This window comes from Phalacrocorax carbo, chromosome Z (genome assembly GCF_963921805.1).
Source record: "Phalacrocorax carbo chromosome Z, bPhaCar2.1, whole genome shotgun sequence".
Lineage (NCBI taxonomy): Eukaryota > Metazoa > Chordata > Aves > Suliformes > Phalacrocoracidae > Phalacrocorax > Phalacrocorax carbo.
This window is the reverse complement of record NC_087548.1, coordinates 11,805,919-11,827,870: the sequence shown is the minus strand read 5'-3', so window position 1 is coordinate 11,827,870 and position 21,952 is coordinate 11,805,919. Positions and strand designations below refer to the sequence as shown.

The 21,952-nt window shown below is 47.6% G+C and overlaps 1 protein-coding gene across 1 annotated transcript in view; it reads right to left on the bottom strand.

Annotated features, from left to right (window-relative positions):
* The window catches only part of DNAI1 (dynein axonemal intermediate chain 1), a 150,932-nt gene that overhangs the window by 20,993 nt on the left and 107,987 nt on the right, over positions 1–21,952 (bottom strand). Inside the window, exon 19 of the mRNA XM_064438623.1 lies at positions 9,530–9,715. Within this exon, the coding sequence (XP_064294693.1) occupies positions 9,530–9,715 (186 nt within the window). The remainder of the gene's footprint in view (positions 1–9,529; positions 9,716–21,952) is intronic.

Sequence of the window (21,952 nt, the reverse complement as noted above, 5' to 3'; positions counted from 1 at the left end):
AGCTGAAAAGCTTGAATAAGAGTAAAGGCCCACCTTCTCCAAGCTCTGGGGCATTGCCACGTTCAGTGAGGCAATGCAAAAACATGACTAGGACGGGCCTTGTAAAGGAAGGCCAATGTCCCATTTGCCATCCCTGCCGAGTGAGTCCTCTGGTGCCTGGGACACTGCACAACCATGAGTTGGAGAGACCTTGTTATATTTTTCCACCAAAATTGCATGACCAGCACAATCAGAGGCCAAACCAACCCCTATGAAGGTACAGAGCCAATAGTGAGCTGCTCACCTGCACTCCAGGGCTTTACATGCTTTGCTGTCCAGCACACCCATGAGATGCCTTCTCCTGCCTGCTTGCGTCATGATCCAGACCCTCGTCCTTTCACTCATACAACTGCCACCTCTTTCCTCTGCCCCACATCAGGACCTGCACTCTCATCCTTCCCTTCTTGCCTCTCTGTCTGCCAGGAAGGACGGCTGAGGGGCCACACAGGACCAAGATAGGCACTGGAGTTGTAACAGCACACACATCACTGCTGTGTCTGCTGGTTGTGGGTGAGCATCTCTTGGTACCTCATTTCACTTTCTAATTTTCACCAGTTCTGCAGGGACCAGCCTGCCCCAGCTTGAAATTTTGGGCTTGATAGACTATGAGATCCAACTATCCTCCTGTGATAGACAATGCAGGGAGGCAGGAGATCCTGCCCTATGCTGGGTCCTGGTGGGATGAAGCTGTCCATCAGTGCACCCCAACATCAGCAGCTCTGCTGAGGTGTGACTATATTGGATGTGACCAGAAAGCACTTAGCCAGAGGGATGCATGGAGAAGAGAGGCTGTAGGGGAGCAGATCCATGGTGTCTATGGACACCTCTCACTTGGCTGCTATGGCTCCCAAGGAGGTGGGTGTCCTCATCCCACTTCAACACAGAGAGGAACTGCATCTCATCCAAGATGTAGAGGCCAGGTCCAGGACCATGGCTGGGTCTCCCTGGCCCCAGCCACTGCTTTGTGCCATGCCCTCTTGATAAGCCATCCCCTTGCCCTTCAAACACACCCCGCGGCTCAGGGGCTGAGCTAAGAAGCTTTCATCCTCTGCACCCCTGTGGCACAGCCAGGGCTCAGGAATAGCTGCATTCCCAAGAGATGCTCAGGGCTCTCTGGCAAAAAAGCAACTCACCCTCAGATGACCTGGAGGACAAGCATCCGCATTGCCTCCATCAGCAGGCAGCCGTATTCAGTTTTGTCAGGGGGCTGAGCACTGAATAGTCCCAGCAGGAGACCCTGCAGGCTGGCAGGCCTTCTTTCACATCCAGCCATTGCCAGGAGAATGAAAGTCTCCCAAAAAGTCTCCCTCACTGGTTCTGCTGAGGGCACACTTTGAAAACAACCAGTTCCCCCGGGGGTCCCTCTGCCTTTCTACCAGAGCTGCTATTCAGGTAAAGAACTGATGATTTCTCAGAACCCCTCAATTTTCTGGAGGGAATTTAAGTCATGTGCATAAAAATTAATTCACAGTGGACAGCTAAATAAAGAACAGGGAGGAAAGGCAAGCCAAGCAGCCCGTGAGGCAGGGCAGTGCCTCTCTTGCCATAATGTTATGCTGTGCCCAATCCTCTGCTGCCAAGGCTTTCTGCCAAGGTACAGAGGCTCCAGCTCAAACAGGAGCTGTGCAAGCTGGACAGGCATATTTAGGAAATCACTGGTCTAACCAAAATGCAAGTTCTTTGAAGAGGTGAAGCAGGGCTCCTTCTCATGTATTAGGTATTTCCCAGGAAAGGCAGTGATGGGCTTATTGGGCTGCAGATGAGCAAAGCCCAGGCTGCTGGGGTTTGGGGAGCTCTAGGATGGAGGGCACCAAAGTACAGACACAATCTGTTCACAAGGAAGAGGATACAAAGCCTTCAGACAAAACAGATCTTGTAGCAACATAACTGTGCCCATGTGGAGAAATACAAGGGAAGGAGTAAAATAAAACCCCACTAAAACCCATTTTGCTTGGCCAAATTCAGATTTCAGTTACTCTTGAATATCCAGAGGACAGCAAATTCAATTGACACACACCAGATTTGTGTCTAGAGAGGAGCATTTAGCTCAGCAACTTGACTATTAAAACAAAATTCCCCTAGTATTTTTCTTCAAAACTCTAGTATTGCAAAATGGAGCGGTCTTTCATTACTTTCAAACATGGACAAACATTTTTGTTACACAGACCTTCAAAGAGGAAACTAGAAAGTCAAAGGCAGTCCTCCTGGCTTTGTCAGTGTCCCCCTGACAACATGCAGCACCTCACAGGATGAGACTTGCACTTTACAAATAATTTATAAGTACTATTGAATTTTCTTAAAATGGGACCTTTTCTTCCTCCACTTGCCAGTGTTTCCATTTAACGTACTAAGCACACTTCATTCTGACCACTGAGAACTGACTTCATCTTAAAATAACTTGTAAATACGCTGATGTTGTCTCTCCACCACTGCCAAACAGAGTGGTCACAGAAAGTAACATTACGCAACAAAAATAAGGTTGAAGACACGTGGCCAGGAACAGTGAAAAGAAGAAAAAACCCAGCTCTTTGACCTTGGCGTTTAGCAATCCTGCAGTTACATAGAGCTCTCTCATCTCTTCACATAGTCTGGTGCAACCCAAAAGTTATTTCTCAAAAACCAAAGGAAACTGATTTAATGAGAGAAGATTCATGTCCTTTAGATCTACTGCCAGCTTGTTTGGGTTAGTTCTCCAAACAGTACTTGTGTCTAAGGTTGCTATATCTCTGGGATCCAGTACTTGTTGTATCTGTTGTATGACACCCTTGGACCTCTGGATTTGTGCCACAGAGACACTCTCCTGTGCATAGTGGATATATCCATAGTCTCCAGATAAATATCCAATGGCTTCGGTTCTGCCCAAGGAGGACTGTAGACTGCTGGCACATGGACCACCTCCTGTCCCAAGAAACAGCTCTCTAGGACGAAACAGTTCTTTCTTTTTATCTCAGGTTATGCTAGATTGGGAGATACCCTCATGTGAGACAGTGGAGGAAGAAGGGATCCTGGGAGGCTGTGAAGGTCTTCCTGCTAATGGGTTTCCCAGCACAGTGGCAGGGCAGGAAAGCATGGCGGGGAAGGAACAGGCAGAATGGGCAGGGTAGCCTGCTTTTGTCAGTGCCTGTCAGTATTCCATTCAGTAGATGTTGATTTACAGTTATGAGTCACAGATCTGCATAGCAAAATGGCCGCAGGTCGCAAGCAATGCTGCTCACACTCTGGCAAGCTGCACATAAGCGGTATGGCTTCTTGCTGACCTCAGTGTATGCTAGGCCCAGCATGCAAAATAGAGTTTCATGCGTCCCTGGATCCACCCCACAGTGCTCAGGTCTTCCAGCAGTACAGAGAGCAGCTATCTGCAACTAGCCTAAATAACAGGGGAGGGACTGAAAGGAAATCACAAAGCATTTGCAAATCTCAGAGAAAGCAAAGCCATCAAGCTGCAGGTCAGTTTTTATGAGACCCAAGCTTATTTGTGTGTGCCTCCTTATCAGGGGGCCAAGCTGCATCTGGAGGAGGCAGTCCTGATGTAGGCAAGGCACAGCAGTGCTTGATGCCAAATTCCTCCAGCACTGCTTGTGCTCTGTACTTTTGGGTCACTGCACAATTAGCCAGCCCTGAAGAGACACAAGGAAATCGGCCACTGCCTGAACAGCACAGAAGCGACTGTGGGAATCTCAACGAGAGAGGAGCATTTGCATGAAAACAGAGGGACTAGGAGTTACATCACTAGAATAGCAAGACTTGAGCTGTTTGGAGAGGAGACATGAGTGCTTTTCTCTCAGAATGATATCACATGAAAGCTGTTGAAATAGAAAGTTTGGGGACAAAACGTACTTCCCTCAGTGCTAAGCCACCCACCAGTCCAAGACGATGTGATCTTGGAGACTGTATTTAATCTATAGCTTCCTTCTGTAAATACAGTCCCACATGTAGATGGACTGTACCTCCTGGGAGAGAAGCTCCTAGGTTCAGTTTCATCTTCCTGTGCTGGGCAGTTCATCCCTCACAGCTACTGAAACACCTCCCACTGCTACAGGAAAACACCAGGAACAGAAACAATCTCCTGGTCCTTAACTCCTTCAAGTTTATCCCTGTCACTGTAGGTCACAGCAATGCAAGGCTACAAAGCAGTGAGGTTCAGGACTAAGCATCCCCTGTCCATTCACACTGTCCTAGCTTAGTACCAGCTCTGGACCTGAGTTGCATCCCACCGAGGCTGGGTATAGGGACAAAATCAGGGTTCCTTGTTGAGAAAGCACTGGATGCAGAGGGTACTGCTGCAGAGTATGAGGAGAAAGCAACCTCAAGACCCAGGAGATAGCAAAGAAGGCAGTGCTGGGGACAGGGATAGGCTGAAGAAGAGATTTAAGCCACTCTCCTACTGTCTCCCTAAAATTTTGTACACTTCCACCAATCTTCCCTAAATCCCCTTCCCTCCTTCACCTCCTGAAAAACCCAACATCTTCCCACTGTCCCTCACAGTCCCCCAAATCCTGACCGATCCCTCCCAGCCCTGCCAAGAGCTATGGTCAAAGTGCCAAACTGCTTCAGGCAGCAAAACTCAATGCCTCTCCTTGGCTGAGCAGCCTTGCGCTGTATCTGGCCATGGGCAAAATCATCAGAGCTGCAAAGAGGCAGGGAGGCACAGGGAGTTCAGAGGTGACACTCGCTGGTGTGATAAGGGAGTGGAGCAGCTGTCCAGCATGTACACATGGATAGGAAAGCTCAGAGACACCCCGTGCCCTGTGCATGTCCCCACACCACAAGCTGCTCACAGGCACCCAGCAGTGGACTCGCAGGTGTGTGCCTGCAGCTCCTAACCTGTGCACAGCCCTGCTGCCATGTCCTGGGATGGGTGAGCAGCCGTGTTCCCCTTGCCACTGCACTCATGCCCAGCTAGACCCTGTCAGCCAGGATTTACTGCCTGGTAAGTAACTCGATTGTCCCCGATAGATAGGGAAAGAGATGACTTGCATGTAAAGAAACCAGTGGGAGGAACAGAGACTGAGATAATCATCCTAGATAATCCAAGATAAATATCCAAGACAAGTATCAGGCCAAGAAGCTGGCTTCTTCCCTGGTTGTCAGACTGCGTACTGGCCAAGAAGTTTGCCTTAGCCTCAGCAAATGTTGTAACCTTTCTTTGACCTGCTTTCTTTCCTTCTCCCACTCCGCTCTGGTCTCCCAGCATTTCTAAAAAACCTTCACACTTTTTTTGACTATCTCCTGCTTACTTTTGGCATTGACTGGGGTTGTGCCAGGCTATTTTAGCAGTGTTTTAAAAACAAACCAAAGCCCATGAGCAGCTACATTCTTCTGACTGTGATGACAAAATGCTTTAATTTCTTCCAACCCCCAAATGAAACCCAGAAGGCGTACTAATTAAACAGCTCTGCCCCAAACAGATTCTTCTTACAGCAATGCTTCCCTCGGGTGAACTCAACCACCAAGGTCATTACAAATTAGGAAGGATACTTTATTAGTTAAACAATTCCTGCCTGACAACTGCTGCAATATTTAAGGTGCTTAGAGTCCGAAAGTGGCTTGGATGACAGCAGAGAGCCACTTGTTCCTACTGCTGCATCTTAAAATACTGCAAGCATTTATGCTCCACCTCTGATCTCTAAGCATAAGGACCCAAACTAGTTTCACCAGGTCTTCTTGCATAGGACAATATCAGTTGGTATGAGCTTTCTGCCCAAGCAGGGCTGGGTGCTCAGGAGATGGGTATTTGGCATAGCCAATGCAGGACTGTGCTGGTGGTAGTTTGATTGCAAACTCACCTTCAGCACGCTCTGCTCTCTGCCTCATGGTTGCTCTTCCCACAAGGTTTGGGTTCAGCTATCTTTGTCCCCCCAGATTCCATGCTCCCCAGGCTCTTGGAGCTGGTGCTTATCAGTTGGGTAGCGAGTTCCCAGAGGACTCCCAAGTCTCCCAGGGCACTGACACAGTCTAGAAACAACAGCAATAGGCACAAAAAACCTGTACCAGGATCACACCTCATGGAAATAAATATAGCTCACTGCCTCGGGGCAAGGGGGTGTCTCTGTCCTGCCCCAGAGACTTCAGTTTGTGGGGCTAGGGAGGTCTCCAGGACCCAGATCACCTGAGCAAAGACACAAAGATGCCCGCTGTGCTTGGCATAAGCACAGGGACCTCTGTACCCTCTGTGCACACAGATGTGCCCTTGACACAAGTGCCTGAGGGGTGGCAGAAGCCCTGTCCCCAACTTTCTCTCAACAACAAATGCACCTTTTCCCATGTGCTACTAAATTATTTAGGAGGCCAAAACTCACAGGGAGTTTTAGGCTTTTTTTGAAGCTTTTACTCTGTTTCTTGGTGAAAATCACTTCTGAAAATGCCACCTGAGTGCTTTCAAGAAGTCCCCTCCTTGGCATATTTGTTCTGCCAAGAGTTCATAAATGAGGCTGTGCTAACACTGCTGACAGCAAAACTTGGACTATTAAATAACACTTCTTAAAGATCCCAAAGTGTTTTACAAACATGTATTAATTAAGCTGCAGATCAACGCTGAGAATTATCTAAGGAGGTCAAGGATGTGAAGAAAGGAATGAACCAACAATGAGAACCCAGGAGTCCTTACCCTCCCTATTTCCACTTACCCACCACACCAGCTTTAACTGCCAGGCAAACCAGAATAAAATTCCACCAGGATGAAGTTAGCTCAGTCTCTCTTGGTAAGCCCTGTCTTGGAAGCCCAGCAAGAGCCAAGAAATCTGCAGAACATGGAGCAGACAGCACCACATCTATTTTTAGGGGAGGAAAGAAGTTTTGTAATGACATGTGGCTATTAGGAACTCCAAAAAAGAGTGATTAGTCTGCTAGTCGTACCTGTCAAAAGCAGCTGTCCCAGCTGTGTGGGAAGCTGGTGGACAAGCCTTATAGGCAAACTGCTGTGACACCAGTGTGAAACAGAGGGGCCATGGGACCTGGATGAGCCCCTGCTTACCCCTTCCCATTGGCACACGGAGTTCTGCCAGACCTCAGCAAGAGGCAACTTCCCATCTCCAAAGAAGTCAGTGGAAACAAGACCAGGCAGCTGAGGTCACAGATGCTGGGGTTGGTGCAAAGGCCACAACCTCCAGAAGCACCGGCCATGGCTTCTCCTCCCTGGTGTCAGACAGGTTTCCCCAGTGGGCTCTGCAGGGATCAAGCACTGGAGAGGCCAGACTGGGGTAGCCAGGTACCGAGCCAGGTACAGATGGGTTTCTCTATCTGTGAGGAGACAGCTGGGATGCCAGGATTCCTCTGCACAGCTTTGGACCATCTCCATTTATAAAGCCTGTGGATATTCTGAGACTGTTAACTTGGCTCTGGGGACTCCAAGAAAAGAGGGAGAAGTGAAATGATTTTACAGAGGAAAGCTGGCTGCACAGGGTAAAGATTTAAAGAGCACAACAACTTGATCTTCAGAGGAGCCAGGATCAATACTCTGGAAGAACATCTGATTCCCCACAGTGAGAGGACACTCTTGCAAACTCATCTGGAAGCTTGCTGTTAGTTAAGGACACGAAGGCTGGTGCTGGCACACCAAGGAGGTAGACAGGAGAATGCAGTGGATGTTACCACCTGTAAAGCCAGGGCTCGAATTCCCTCTGTTAAAACACTCTCACAGTAGCTAAACCTCCTCACCGCAGGGTCCTGGAGATAGGCACTTGGCACAGCAGGTGCCACATCAGCCACAAAAGATGGGCTCGCTTGTCCACTTGTGGCCAGACCCGCCACTTTGCCACCACACTGCATGTCATCTGTTTTAAATTCTCATCTCTTTCAGAGAAGAGCTGGCTGTAGCCAGGACACCTGCACACATCACTAGCCATGACTGAACATCTCTCCTTCTCCTCATGTGCACAAAACATTTAGTTCAGTGTTTAGAGTCCCTTCAAACCTAACAAAGCAAGCAGAAGACAGATAGCTTAATAACACCAGAGGAGCAGAGACTGTTTTCATCCCATTTATATGGTGCCTGGGATATGGTACCTATTGGTTTAAGGCCAGCAATAAGTGATTGAGCCGCTCCTGAACTCACAGTTTAAACTTGTCATCAACAACATGCAACTTGCCTCTGAAGAAAGTTGGCAAAAGGAGACGACAACATTCATACCAGCACAGAGGGCTGCTGCTGGCCATTGGGAGTGCAAGGAGACATTAGAATTCATTGTGACCCATAGCGCAGTATTGCTGGGTGCTGCTCACTCCACAGCTGGGTTGCGGAGGAAAGCAGCCATGTTAATGTGTGTGACCCATCTCCACTGCTGAACCCTTGTGCAATGAGGGTCCATGGCAGACACAGTGCTTGCTCAATGAGGAAACTTGTCCTGAGCCAAGCTGATGACAGCCGTGAGACCTTGGATGGTGTCAGACTAAGGTTTCGATGGAAGTAGAAAAGTGTGAAGCATACGAGACATTCTCCTCCACAGCTCTTGCGCCCAGTCCCAAACAGACTGCCATGCTACTGTATTTTCTACCCTCTCAGCACAGGGAAGATTCACATTTCCAGTGGTGTCTGGCTGAAGGAACTTTTTAAAAAATCACTCAGAAGACTCCAGACTGACACAAGGGTTTTTAGTTCCTGGCCAAAAACCCTGCCTAATACAGTGGATTAGTAGCGTATATAAAACTGTTGGTGGTATATAAATAAAAATTACCATCTTGAGAGATTGCTTTCTTGGATCAGTTCTGAAAAGCTTGAAACTGAAAAAGCTCCACTAAACAATAGATGACTGGGGATGAGAATTACATGGGCTCAGAAAGGACACTGCATTTACAGCCATTCAGCTCATGGCTGGATGAAGCCCAGAAAGAAAGTCTAGTAAAGGATCTGTACGGGAGAGGTCATCATCCTTTATGAGTGGCCCTCATGTCTGGGTTGGAAAAGGGGTTTCACCAACTCACAGAAGCACATGCATCACCTTGCTGTCAGTTGAGACAAGGATCCCAAGTGTTCTCACAAATTAAAAACAGTGCTTGCTCATTTACAGGAGAGATGACGTAGTGGTCATGGGACAGGCTCTGATGATCCAGGAGTGCAACAAGACAGGCAGCATGGACTTTGTGGAGGACTCAGGCAGGAGCTGGGACCTCCTTTACTTGGTTTCAGGGACTTTTGCAAATAAAACCCAAATCTCAGAAAAGATGTGAGCTTTGGGAAACAAATGAACCTCTGCAGAGCTTCTGGACTTGTCTGGATCATGGTGGTAAAGTGCCCACAGACAGCAAACCCGCTTCCCGCCACTCCCCACTCCTGCCCAGGAGCAAACTGAGCCTTCTTACTTATACAGAAACAGAGTCAGGAATCCAACACCTCAGACATTCTACCCAAAAGGCTTGGAGTACCCTTAAGCACCTTGCTAGAGAGAGCAACTTTGCCAACATCATTGCACAGAAGGACAGGGGACAGTGATAAGGCACAAAGAGACCTGCTGTCGTTTGGTACCTCCATTAGGGGCATGCAGGTCATCCTTACCTTGGGCATCCTGCGCAGATTGGGAGAGAGCTTCAGGGAGGTAACATGGCCTCGTTCATCTCCAATGATGATAACAGGGTAGACTGGGTTAAACTGGATATGGGTTATTTTATTTTTCTTCTTGGCCACCACTAGCTGGGTGCAGAGAGCTTTATACTTATTAACACTCAGATCAAACACATGGGCCTGGGAAAAAAGAGACAAAGGACACAAAAGGGATTAATCAGGCAAGAACTTCCCTCAGTGGCAGAACGATGGCTGGAGAAATCAGAGAGAAAAGATCCCATGGAAAGGCATCTTCAGAACACAATTACCATCTGCAGTCAGGGCCTTTGTCCTCTTTTAAGTAACCAGTGTGCAGAAGCTGCCTGCTGATTTTGAGGGACCGTCCCCCTCCTGCAGGGACTCATGGAGTGAGGACCAGTTCCCTGCTGTGGCTGCAAGCTCTTTCCAAGACCCTTGGCAAGGCACCAGCTGATCTGGACTGGAGAAGGCTCAGAGCCAACATTGCTAACCTCACAGGTTGTAATCCTCCTCTCAGTGCTGCCAGTAATAAGACACACAGGTGTTAAATCAGAGCCTAACACAGACTGATGCACAAAGCAGGGAATGTTGTCAGAAATACCTATTACCCTTTATTGCTGAGCTTTCCAACATTTCCAGCTTAATAGTAACATTAAAAACTCAAACCAGTAATTAATTGGGAAGTGATGGGAACACAGTCAGCATGATCAACGGTGTACCCTGGGGTGTAGCAAGGGAAGCACAGGCAAATGTACAGCACAGGACAGCTGCTTCAGATGCTACACCTGCACACATGTCCTTCCCCCACAGCATTGAGAGAAGTGCCAGGTAAAGACTGGCCAAATGGGAAAGGTGAGGAGGGAGAGAGACAGATCCGAGGCCCTGCTCGGGTGGGATTCCTGCTGGCATGGACTTCAGACCTATGGCACAGATACAGCAGTGACACAGACCTGCCACATCACCAACTACATGATAATGCACGTTTCATCATGACTCCAGAGGCAACAGTGGTAGTTACTTGAGAGAACATGTTAACTTAACCATTATCTCCCAATTATTGCAATTAGCTGCTGTCATTCTTACCGCCTGCAAAGGCTAATAAAACATGACGTCCCTCTCTTTCCTGGTGCTGAAGCGAACAGTCTCCAGCATGCTGGACTCCCATCATGAATCCACCCTGGAGATTTTCTTTTCCCTTTTCTGTCTTTAGAAAAACTAAGGAAGTGAATATTTTATGCTAAGAAGTATAGTGGGAATATGGGGGAAATTAGGACTGAACTACTTGTATATCTCCTGCCAGCTGTGTCTGGTTTACTAGCACTTAGGAGACAGATGAGACATAGTATTTCAACATTGTGGCATGCTCACAGTTTGAATCTAGGAATTATCTGAAATCTGACAGTGTTACCCTAAAAAAGCTTGTTCCAAACAGCATGGAAGGTTTTGTATCAAATCAGTACATTCCCATCACACACCAATGAGTTGGTGAATTTTATCTAAATCCATGTATATCAAAGAGCTGGGTGATCTGCAAGCACATGTCCCAGGCAGTCTCATGTGTCACTGTATCTTTGTAGGGCTCAACATCTAGCAATTTGTAATGTCCTTGGCCTGGACAGGAGAACCACGTGAAGATTTTGCAGATGTATAAAACAAGATGAGGAAGGCTCCCTCCAGTCTGAAGTAAAATGAGACTTTTCCAGATGGAAAAGGGCTTAGAAAGTAGTCAGGGCTCTCAGATATATTTTGAAGAAATCCATGACAATTTATAATACAAGAAGGGAATTCAAAACATCAGCCACAGATGAGGATCTGCAGTTTGGAGAGCCCTTCCCCAGTCAGAGGAAGCATAGATGGAAAAAAAAGATTTCATCTTTATCTCCTCAAAATATCAGATGCCAGCATTAAATTCTGAATCTAGACCTGACATTTGACATCCCACAGTCCAGCCAAGGTAATCCCAATTTCCTGCCTCTAGGCATAAATAAAGGTGACTGTACTGGCTGGTACTTTACGCCTGCTGCCTTACTATCTCTGAAAAGGAACAAGGTCTCTTTCAAGCATATCTGCCTCCCATGACCCATGCTCACTGAAGATTTAATTGCTTGCCTTCATAGAATACATTTTTATTAATTTAAGGGCATGATTCACCACCCCCACCCCCCAATGGCGCAAGCTCAGTGCTTAGTAACCTAAGAGCCTGGGAAATGTCCACTGCTTGAGTAGCACCAATTAATCTAGGAAAAAAAAGCAATATGAAATTAGTGGTCAGGTTTCTTTTTGGCAGCTAGGTCTGCACTGCTGTCCTATAAGCCTGTCAACGTATCACACCTGCACACCCTAAGCAGCACTGCAGTGGAGGAAGATGGCATGTCTGAAGGCTCAGTGTTGGGAGTGCTGAGCAATGCAAATTACTCTGGGTGAGGCTGTTTTTCAGAAATGCCACTGACAGCCCAGACAAGCACAATGCCTGGGACAAGAACTCGAAACCATCAGCAATGTGGAGAAGGTCAAAAGCAAACAAGTTTATGAATGTTCCTACTATAAAGCTCCTCTTTTATGAGCTTCTAAACAAATGGGCTTGTTTTCCTTTGCCAAGGGAATCATGGAAAAGAACAAACTATTTCAGTTCTTTAGCTGGAAACACCAGCCTCATATCAACTGTCAGACGCTCCAGATGGAGGGGCGTGCCATGGGCATTAGGAAGGACTTCAGAGGCTTTGATTTAGAGGCTTACAGGCATTCTCCGGAGAGAGGAAAATGGGGTCAGACCAGCACTGTTATCAGTGCTTTGGGAGTAACCTAAAGGGCCACAGGGCTTCCCACAACACCTGAGGCAGTTTAACTGTGCTGTAAAGCAGCAGAGCTACATGTGACCAGCACCATCTGCAGATCTGCCTCGGGCTTGGGACAGGGCTTTCTGTCCAAAAAATGGGAGACTGAAAACCTGCAGCTCTCCCTTGAGGTTCCTAGTCCCATGAGCTGCCCTACTGGCTCAGGTCCTGGGATTAAGTATTATGGAGTAGGATCTAGTTGTATTTCCCACCCCAGAGACTCACCAACAGCACACAGCCTCTCCCCATCCCACCACCCCTGGTGGCCCCTATCCCTTCAGACTATAGATCACTACTTACACTCAAAGACAGCCTCTAAGGACTTGCAAGATGAGTCCTCTCTTAGTATATGACCCAGAGATGTGGAACCGTGACCCACAGAAGTGCCACCCAACCCCACATGTGGCTCAAGTATCAGACTCATGGGGAGCCAGGATGACCAGAGCCAGAGCTACATCCAAACCCTCTCCGTGGAAGGCAGGTGCCTCCATAGGGCACCCTTCTTCTCATGGCAGGCACTCATCCAGCAGCACCTAGATGAGAGCTGCCACACAAACAGTCACACAGCTGGTGCAAATTGGCATTTTTGATGAGGGCTGATATTTGTATAACTTTCCACGTGTGGTGGACAAGCATATTTCCATATTCACTAACATACAACGTGCCATGTCGTCATCCTGGGCTTCTGTAGCTCACAGGGCAGGCCTGCTTCCACCCACCTGGCCCCGATGCCTCCCTCAGTACCAGAGTATCACCCAGACTTTTAATTCCAGCAACACAGCAAGGAAGTGATGCTTTTCAGAATGTCACACTTCACAGTTTAACTAATCCATGGGAAACAGAGTAACTTGCTCTGGGTCCTTAAAGTAGGAAGTGTAACTTTGAAGGGAAGTCAGCATACAGCAACACTGCCATGCAGTGCCCTATGCTGGGACACCAGCTTGAGTTTTAGTGGTGCTGAGAACTGTTGAAGGAACAAAGAGCATGTCAAAGCAGTATCCTTGTCAGAGCTTACAAACCAGTGAGGGTCCTCCTGTTAATAGCCCCTTCTTTCCTGACATCTCTGCATGCCATTTCTTCTCACGCTGCCTAGACTGGTCCCAGCACTTCCTTCCCTGCAGGTGCTGAGACCTGGGGCCACAACACTCACTGACCCATACTCATCCAGGAGCAGTTTAGAAAACTACAGAGTGGACATTTCAAACCTCTGATTTTCAGCCCTCAAAAAGTGTTTCCACTATGGTGCATGTCGCCAGAGAGGGAGCTGGATCCTCCTGACAATAAACACTTTTATCAGATACCTTCCGCAGACCCTGCAGAAGCAAATCAGGGACCTGCAGGGTCTGCAGCCCTGCTGCTTGCAGGCCATGACAGACACCTTAATTTGTTCTGCAATAATCATTCAGATAATGGGAAAGGGCATTTCAGTTCTTTTGTTACAGAGTCCTTAGGAACAATATAAAAACATAACCCAGGAGTGCAGCACAGACTGGGATCCCCCTGGCTGGAGAGCAGCTCTATGGAAAGGGACCTGGGGGTCCTGGCGGACAGAAAGCTCAACATGAGCGAACAGTGTGCTGCTGCGGCCAAGAAGGCCAACAGGATGCTGGGTTGTATCAAAAAGGGCATCACCAGCAGAGAGAAAGAAGTAATTATCCTGCTCTACTCAGCGCTTGTCAGGCCACACCTGGAGCAGTGTGTCCAGTTCTGGTCCCCACTATGCAAAAAGGATGTGGCCAGGCTGGAAGGGGTCCAGAGAAGGGCCACCAAGATGATCAGAGGACTGGGAAGCTGCCATACGAGGATAGGCTGGGAGAGCTGGGTTTGTTCAGCCTTGAGAAAAGGAGGCTTAGAGGGGATCTCATCACCATGTACCAGTACTTAAGGGGTAGCTACAAAGAAGATGGAGCCTCCCCTTTTACAAGGAGTCACATGGAGAGGGCAAGGGGGAATGGACACAAATTACTCTTGGGGAGATTCCGGTTGGACACGAGAGGAAAATTTTTCACAGTGAGGACAGTCACCCATTGGAATAATCTCCCCAGGGAAGTGGTTGACTTGGCCACGTTGGACACCTTCAAGAGTCGTCTGGACAGGGTGCTGGGCCATCTTGTTTAGACTGTGCTCTTCCTAGAGAGGTTGGACTAGATGATCCCTGAGGTCCCTTCCAACCTGGGATTCTGTGGTTTTGTGATAATATGTGGTCATTTCCTTAGAGGGACATAAATCAGAACCAAGACAAGAAACCTGGGGAGTGGTACAGAGAGACATAAAAAAAACCGGAAAATGTCTGAAATAAGAAAGTGCAAGAACACACCTCTGCTTCCCCCTGCTTAGCTGCAGATCCCCAGGGAGAATAAAGCATGGAGTAGCAACCGACGACTCCAACAGCTATTTTATTTTTGGTCCCTGTAAACCTGAGTGCCCACCCCAAGGAAGTGCAGGAGGGCGCACACCACCCTTCAAATGAAGCCCAAGCTGTTGAGCTAAGCACTTCCTTGTGGCGTGGGGATTTATGAACTGTCATCAATAACCAGCAAAAGAAATCTAGACTTACACCAAAGTGCTAGACAGTCTGATGGTAGACATGCCAGACAGATGCTCAAAGTAAATTTCTCCTTGATGCTTATTTTGTATATATTATAGCATATAATTTAATTGAAATGATTAATTACTTACAACAGTTGATGCTACTTTGATGTATATTGATACTGAGAGACAGTAACTCTGGTAAGTCAGTAGCCCCTGAAAAGGACCACTGAATTTAAGCAGATGCCCAGTTATCTCAGATGGGATCAGGTGAATCCTGCGGTCTCTGTCTGATGCTTTTTGTTCAACAAGAACATTTTTAACTTACCATGAGGGTAACAACAGATCCTCCATGCTTGATGTACAGGTAATTATGGATCTAACTCTGCTGTGTTACAGCTGCAGAAAATATTTGACATAAATGAGCTGCTTTGACGCCTGACTCTCAAACAGCCAGAGAAGAAATCCAGTTCAGTTGCATCCAGACCAACAGCTCCTATGAATCATGCAAACATATTCCACCTCCCAAAATCCAGTGGTTTCCCACTGAAGCTCCACTCAGCTGCTCTGTAAGCACAGCACAGTGCATGTCCAAGGCTGTTACTGTAGCTCCAGCACCAAGACACATTCAGAGTTTTGAACATTTACCCCCACTTGCTCTGCAAACTGCACCTAGAGCCTGAAAGTCAGCCCAGGCTCTCATCTGTTCAATAGCTCTGAGGTGTCTTGGACCCCTCAGTCCCTATACTCTGCTGTCACCCCCTGCCCTGCAGCACAGCAGCCTGGCAGGTCCCAGGAGGGAAATGCTGTGGGGTCTGGGAGACAGCTGGACCATCCAAACAGTACCGCCCGAAAGCAACCAATTTCTCTGCCAGCAAAACAAACTATTTGACTTTTGTAGCCCATGAAGAAGGAAGCTGAAGAGCTACTTTGACCTGCCCTGCCTTTATTGCATGCCTCAGACATATGATGAGGCTGCAGTGGCTGCAGCCTTTGCTGCCTTTTTCTTACAGACTTACAAGCCTTCATTCCCTGGCAATGTTAGCATGCTCAAAAACAACCTGTCGGCAACCAGAACCAAGGCTGGGGGAAAATATATATGTGTGTAAGAACGAGGCAGATGTACCTGGTAACTTGGCAACAAAGGAAAAAATCAGTGCAAGAGCAAAAGGTGAGGGATAATTTAATATCATGCTGCCCTTTATCAGTTGACATCTCTTTCACTGTTTGGCTTTCACCATCCTTGTGACAGATCTACCTCATTTTCTTGACTGAATCATGATACCTCATCCATTTGTAAACTCCATAGATGATTTGTTTCAAACTCTCAGGTAATATATTTAACAAGTGGGCAGGCAACCCCCAGCCCCTGCCTAGCACCAAGACAGCTACTGGAGCATCCTAAAGGCACTGGCCAGGCAGGGCAGCCCCAGCCTGCATCAAAGCCAAGCTGCCATGCAGTGGAGGCCTTACTTTGCATAATTTCTGTACTTCCACTGCAGCCAGAACAGCCTCCAGTACAGTTAATGTTCCCTAGGAGGATGTTTTTGAGTTACAAATAAGGGTTGTAAGATAGTCTTTGGTCCCTCTGACAGCCTGGGTAGTCGAGGGCTTGTCAGGAGGAAAGGAGACCAAACTCAGAAAATATTCATTGCCTCCCTGCTTCTGTGATGATAACACAGGAATGCTAGTCCTCAGATGCCCCAATACCAGCACCAGACAGACCCTAAAATTCACATGCTTTCACAGCACTTTCATGTTACTGGCAAAAGGACAGACCCCAGCTTTGTTACAGGTATGTTCAGGGGTAGCTTTGAGCTCAGGAGGATGAGTAGGCATCTGTGAAAACTCCTTTATGGGCTGAGCCGAGTGGGCTTTGCCAGCCGGGAGGTGGCTGCACTTCCCAGGGTACAGGAGAGGGCTAAGCACATCCCTCTGCCCTGCAGCATCCCAACCCACTGCTCCACAGCACGTCACACAGCAGGGAAGAGAACATCTGCATCCCCTGGCTTAACTGCAGGAGCTGCTTCACTGTAGAGCTGCACCTCCCATCTTTTCTTCATTCAGTAAGAACTGGGTCGTTCCCCATTTGACATGGTAGGAAAACAGCATCAGCCTCGTCTGATTCAACTTGGCTCCTACGAGTCAGTAAGAAATCACAGCCTCAGCATGTAGAAGAGCTGCTGTTCATTCTGACAGGCAGAGGCCCATTTGGCCTCTCTGGAAATCCTGTTACATTGTTTTACAAGAAAGAGCTTGTTTATCGGAGCTACCTTCCTTGTCAGTCACCACTTCTGCCAGCCCGACTCTGCTCTGAGAGTCTCCATCACTGGGATAATCTCCTTCATGTCTCAGTCCTGCACACTTCTGAATGAAGTTATCTGGTGCTAAATAGCTAATACATCGTACCCCTGAACCGGTTGTACTTCAGTTTGGTCTAAGACGATTCTTTTATTTTGCCTTTCTTTTTCTTTAAACATTAATAGCATGCTTTGGAATGAATCACAAAGCCTCCTTCTGCTTTTCACTTTTGTACTAGATTTAATGTTACTTTCCAAATGACTTCTGAAAGGTGAAAGTCGAAGAGGAAACTAATATGTGCTGGACTCGTGCAATAGCTAGGCTGATGATAGCAGCCAGTACATCTGCGCTATGCTGCAATCCCTTCTGCAACAGCAGAGATGACCCTTCCTTAGAGACCAGCATCCAGAGTCCAGCCTGAGCCCCAGCTATGCTCGTGGGGTGACTCTCCCCTGCGTCTCCCAGGGTTTGACGCAGCAGCACAGTGTTAGCAGGAGCACAGCAGCACAGGCAGTCCTCAGCCCCAGCCTATCTTACAGTCCTGCTGCTTCCCCAGTTAGTGCTCATTTCATATTGCATGTTTGGTTTGTGTCTTTATAGAATTTCATCTCACTGATTGCAAATTGCTGCTGAGGTTGTTGAGCTCATTTACAATTTCAGTTCTGGCACCAAAGCACTAGTAAGTCCTGTCCACTCTGCCCCTCCACAATTACCGCTGAGTTTCAGTGCCAGCACCAGACCCTGAAGCATCCCTATTTGCACTGCATACTCTGCTGATGATTTCTGTTGTGCCATATCCACCTTCTTACCCACCTTTTTGTTTGCTTATGAGCTTGTGCCAACAGTTTTCCTGAAGTCAATCCATAAGCACATATTACCTCTCCTTCCTCTGATCTACCAGGCCTGTTTCTCTCAAGGACAGTATTAGAGCAGTTCTATGTGATATGGCCTTACTAAAACCTTACTAGACTGGCTGTTCTTTTTCTTCCAGTGCTTACAAATACACCATTCAAGGATTTGTCCCAGGGCCTTTCTAGATAGTGTATTTAGCCTGCCTAATCTCTCCTGCACAGTCATGCTCCTGAATACCAGGCAGAGAGTCCTCCAGTCCTCTGACACTTCCCTACTCTGCCATCCTATCCCAAATACCTGTTGAAGGACGGGGGAGTGTTTCAACCAGTCCCCTATGTGCCCCAGGGAAAAACCCCCAAGGCTCTGCTATGTGAATACATTCCACCTGTGCCAGTCCCCCTGCACTCCCTCTACCGTGACCCACAGCCCAGCCCCTGCTCTCAGGCTGAAACTACCTCCTCACAGTCTAGGACCAAGCTCCATCTCTTCATGTGTTGGCAGGGTCCTAGCTACACCCCGCCACGGAGAGTCAGCACTGGAGGCTGGGACATGGCTGAAGGCAGGCAGTTGCACAAGCAAGGACAGCATTGAGCCTGAGAAGAGAAGCAGTCACTGCTCTCTGCCACCTGCAGCCTGTGGCAGGCCAGCAAAGCTGTTCATAAGGCACATATCGAACTGTCACAGTTTGGAGACTGGCATTTAAAATGAACCAGCACAGATTTAAGGTAATTATGATATGCCAAGCAATGAACATCAAGGTTCAGGAGCTGCTGTCTCTGTACAGCAGGACAGGGAAGACAGCTGGAAGCTCCCAGTGGCCCTAATGCCAGTTGTCCCCACTTGCAAACTGAAACCTAAGTGAGGGGCTGTTCTTAGCAGTGGATGATAACAGAGAGCAGAGAGGCACCTAGGAGCAGCTTTCCAAACTCTCACAAGTACTCCTGATGGGCTCTGTGCCCCCAGTAGGTTTTTGTGCAAAGTTGAACAGGTGACTCAATGAAATCTATGGAGATGCTGCCCAAGTAACTTTTCACTCACATATGTCCACGCAAGCAGAAAAAGGCAAACATGGTTCCTGTGTGGCTGAACAAACTAGTTAATCTCAGCAGGTGAGTTTGTTAAAATGCTGTATTTCATAACCTGAAAGAGCAATAACTCTAGTAATGAAAAACTGGCCTGTGTAAGAAATTTCCTGCAAAGCCACTGACAAAAGGGGTTTACATTTATCAGTTTGACTTCACATTGAAACCAACTACTGGGCTAACAAAGTCACTTGACCTGCTACTCAGTAGCTAAGGGATGTGAGTGAGCTGCAAGCAGTATTCTGAGGCACCTGATGCACATCTTGAGGCTCAGAGCACACTAGATCATCCTATGATGGGATTGGAGCTGCAGCAGGGTAGAGGTGAGGGCTCAGACTCTGCAGGGACAAACCAAAGTTTTCCAGGCCAGCTTTATTCCTTAAAAGCAGTTGCTAGGGGAGAGAAATGCCAGTGCATGAAGAGCTTCATGGCTGGGGGAGGAGAAGGGAGGACAGCCTGACTAGTAGAGTGGAGGCAGCATTAATTCCACGGACTCTGCCCATCTAACTCATTGAGATTTGACATGCCACCAGCCCTTGTTTTAAAGCAGACATAAGACTGCCCAGCAGTCCACATCAGTCTCAAAGATTTGGCAGGCAATAAGAAAGATCCTTTTAGGTTTTGTGGCAGAAGAAAATGAACAGTTTTGCCAGAAAACAACCACTTACACTGTGAATTCAATTTCAAAGCCATTTTAAGAAAGTCCCTGCCCACTTCAGCCTATTCAAAGGTCCTTCTGGGTGATGGCAAAGGGACCTACACTCATTTAGTGTTTTCACACCCCAGCAATTGCCCTGGCCATGGTGCAGAGAGCCAGGAGGTGCCTCATCCCAGCCCTGCAGTGCTAGCATTGTCCCCATAAAGCATGGACAAACCCCACGGGCTACTGCAGAATGGTAGGAGGAAAGGCTGAGATGCAGAAGGGACATGTGTAGCTGTGAGAGGTTCACAGTCCTGACTCCCCTGGGCAAAAGCATTGACTGATGCTGAGAGCTCTGCCAGCACACCTCGTTCATGCCCTACAAGGAGAGGCAGGATTAGGTCCAAAATACCCAGTGAAATATTTGCAAACCTGGAAGGTTTAGCAAGCCTCTTATCTGCAAAATAATTCATGCTTTTAAAGACAGATATTGTCCTTTGCTACCAGTCAATGGTAAATAGGCTGCAATTCTCTGCAAATTGCTCTATTAACACACACACATGCCAGAGCCAAACAAGTGTTTCTCTCCTAGCTGGGAAAAGATGGGTATCAAGACAGCAGGCATTTCTTGAGCATCTTATCCTGTAAGTGAGATACAACAGGAAGCTGGTTTTCAAGACTTCTCATACAAAACAGTTGTTCACTAGAATATGTTTATGTAAGCAGGAAAGGGCACGCTCACTTCCTGAGCAGCACAAAGCATTAGCTAATTTCCTGAAGTTTTGGGTTGTTTCAAGTGTTTCACATCTTGAAAGGTCAACAGCTTCAGGAATGGGGAAAAGTCCTGGAGCATATGTCTGAGCAGCTCTCTCTACAGAGTGCACACTTGGATGGCATTTATCTTGAGGCTATCAATATTTGCTAAAGATGGCTAGGACACCACGTTGTTCTTGCTGCATCACTTAGTCTTGCTGCACAGACCACAAAAACATGAAAGCAAATGGACTTGTACTTAGTGCATGCTCCCAAGCCTGTTGTAAAACTCCTGGTATCTTCCTTCTCACACAAGGACATTGCCTAGTGTCACAGTGTTAGAAGGTAATTCAGGTTGGAAGAGACCCCCAGAAGTCTCTACTCCAACCTTCTGCCCAAAGCAGGGTCAGCTCTGAGGTCAGATGCAGCTGCTCAGGGCTCTACCCAGTCTGGTCCTGAAAACCTCCATGACAGAGATGCCACAACCTCTCTGGGCAAGCTGTTTGATTACCTGACTGCCTTCACAGTGAAAGTTTTTCCTTATGTCCAATCCAAATCTCTTGTTTCAACTCATTTCAGCTGTTCTGTCTCATCATGCCTTCATGCACTGCTGTGAAGATCTTGGCTCTAACTTCTTGATGACCTCCTTGTAGGCACTGGCAGGCTTCTGCTGGATTCCTTCTCCAGGCTGTGAACAAGCCCAGCTTGACCACGACATTACAGCCATAGTATGGGGCAGCTGTGGCCCACAGCCTGGGATCCAACCACCAGGGGACACTTATGATGTGGGTGTCTGGCTTTTTCAACAGGGGTAATAATTTATGCATTAATTCAGCACAAGAAAGCATCTGCGTGCCCAGAGTGAGCCAGACTTGGAGGCTTGCAGCATTGCCCCTGTACAGCACAACCTGCCAACACCACTTACATACTTTCCTTAAACAAGGAAAAGAAGCCCAAGAAGGAAATTTCAGGTATGATTCCCACTTTTACATGTTTCAACTTTTTTTTTTTCTGCTTTAAGTGTAAGTTTGGGATGGGCTTAATACAAACTCCAAAAGACAAATCCTGCTGAATGCCACAGGGGTTGAATTCCACCCCTCCCCATTTCTCTGCCCTCTCTCCTTACAATAAGCTGACCAACATCCCCAGATTTCCTACACCCTAAATGTAGGAGTCAAGGCATCCAAATCCACCTACACATTTTTTTATTTCCAAAGCAGGCCTCTCATCCCAGTTAGCCTTTTTCCTCATGTCAGGCTTTTACCATTTACAACGTAAACTAAACTGGGTGTTCTCTAACCTCAATTTATTTCAGTGCTAATCACATCAGTATCTGCTCCCAGTTCCCTGTAGGATATGGCCTGGAGGGACCACAGAGCCGCTGCCAGCCAACTGAGCTGCAGGACTC